This window comes from Sinocyclocheilus rhinocerous, unplaced genomic scaffold (assembly GCF_001515625.1).
Source record: "Sinocyclocheilus rhinocerous isolate Xijiao unplaced genomic scaffold, SAMN03320098_v1.1 scaffold2810, whole genome shotgun sequence".
Classification (NCBI taxonomy): Eukaryota; Metazoa; Chordata; class Actinopteri; order Cypriniformes; family Cyprinidae; genus Sinocyclocheilus; species Sinocyclocheilus rhinocerous.
Genome location: NW_015626406.1, coordinates 104,591 through 106,612, shown reverse-complemented (window position 1 = coordinate 106,612; position 2,022 = coordinate 104,591). Strand labels below are relative to the sequence as shown.

The 2,022-nt window shown below is 40.0% G+C and overlaps 1 protein-coding gene across 1 annotated transcript in view; it reads right to left on the bottom strand.

Annotated features, from left to right (window-relative positions):
* The window catches only part of LOC107714740 (F-box only protein 32-like), a 10,149-nt gene that overhangs the window by 5,204 nt on the left and 2,923 nt on the right, over nt 1-2,022 (bottom strand). Inside the window, exons 5-6 of the mRNA XM_016520704.1 lie at nt 1,328-1,421; nt 498-682 (exon numbers count right to left, since the gene is read on the bottom strand). Coding sequence (XP_016376190.1) covers nt 498-682; nt 1,328-1,421 — 279 coding nt within the window. The remainder of the gene's footprint in view (nt 1-497; nt 683-1,327; nt 1,422-2,022) is intronic.

The window sequence follows — 2,022 nt, the reverse complement described above, 5'->3', positions numbered from 1 at the left end:
GTTTGAGAGAGGCGGGGCATAGAGGACCTACAATAATGTACAGTATTTTAAAAATAATGTGTTTTTTGAACATTAAAGCATGTCAACATATTCTGTTACACCAAATACACAAAATAATGATCTTTAAAATAGCATAATATGACCCCTTTAAATTGTGTTCCGAAGACGAACAAAGCTTTTACGGGTTTGGAACGACATGGGGGTAAGTGATTAATGACAAAATATCCCTTTAAGTTGATGTTTAGCTTTAGTCCACAAGTAAAATTTATGGTGCTTCTGTGTTGTTTTTTTAAACCATATTTCAAGCTTCCATCCATTCACTTTCCTTTCACAGAAAAGAGCAGCTAAAACATTCTGTTAAACTTCTCCTTTAGTGTTCCACAGAGGAAGAAAGTCATAGAGGTTTGAAACATAAGGGTGAATAAATGATGCTAGAATTTTCATTTTTGGGTGAACTACCCCTTTAACGAAATAAAAAAAGTGAGTTTTACACTTACCCTATTGATCTGAATGTTGTCAAGCTGCTGTTGCCACTGCAGTATGTTCTCCATGCGATGCACCCAGATGTTGATGTTCCCCACCAGGACAGACTTGCCCATGTCCTGAACCAGACTGCACAACGACGCATATAGCGTCTGCAGCAGTTCCTTAATCGGTCGAACATTCTGCTGATCCTCAAGAACTGAAAAAGAGTGCAAATGTTTAGTTAGTAACTAACAGTTCAAGGACGCACAAGAACATGTGTCCAACAGTGTTGACAGGATCTGGTGTCTGTCACAGGATACTTTAAGTTCATGCCTGATGCTTGGCTTTCATAACCCACATATCAAAACAGAATACCTTTCCGTTATGATTAGGACATTTAAATCATAAACCAAAGAATAAGAAGAGTGACAGGTAAATGAATAAAGCAGTTTGAGTATGACGTAGCCTACAAAGTGAGCAGTTTAGTTTCCCATAACAACCTGCACCTTTGTTTAGCTGAGACGACTTTTGGTTTACAATACATCTGACATTCCTGTTTGCTCTCATGAGGCTTGTTGCTCTTTCCAGTGCAGGCAATTATGAAATTTCCAGTCAGCTATGAGCTACTGGCCAAGACCACCAAACTAATTTTGTTGCGAGAGATTACAGACAACAGAATGAACAGCTACTTTGTTGCCTAATTTTTATTTCTTATTAGCCACAAGAGAATTTCAGTACAAGCCTCGGAGTAAATAATCTTTGTGAAGATGTAAATGTAAACAGACATTGTTGATTATTCACATAGGCTAATGGTTTTGCAAATGAGATGGTGAAGATGTGAGACACTAGCAAGAAAGCTTACCTTTCTGCACAACCCTTTCCAGAATGTTCATGTAGTTTTTCTGTGCCACTCCGCTCAGCGAAGGCAGCTGGGACTTGGCGATCAGCTCCAGCAGCTGAAATGTTAGACATAAATTTCAGAGGTCAGACTAAGAGACTGTGTGTTCCAGCATTACTTACAGACTGTTATATTCCACTCTCTTCAGCCTTGGCAAAAACAAAAGGCTCAGAAAAGAGACACTCTCTCTCCGTACAAGTGCACTCTGGCTTATGTCTGTTCAGCAGTGTTATTGTTTAGACGTTTTGAAGACAAAAGGTAAGAGTTCCTTCAGATGCTTCAAATGGACAGTAATATAAAGTGCTAACTTTACTGTAATTCTGTTTGTGGATATGCATGCTATCAGCTTGACAAGCGTAGATTCCCAACACCAAGTTCATTTTCAAAAGGAAGGACGGCCAAGAGCAGATAGTGAGAGCTGTGTTGTGTTGGGCGGCATGACTGGCATGTAATATCAGCGCAGTCCACATCATGGAGCAACACTGACCCACACTCGACCCAGCAGCATGTGAGCATTGTCATTCTTCCCCTCCCCTACAGCGAGCCCCTGATGACAGATGCTCCAAAAGTCTTTATGTGGAGGATGAACGTTTGGGTTGGTAAAATTTTTACGTTTTTAAAAGACGCTCACCAAGGCTGCGTTTATTTGAAAAAAATAA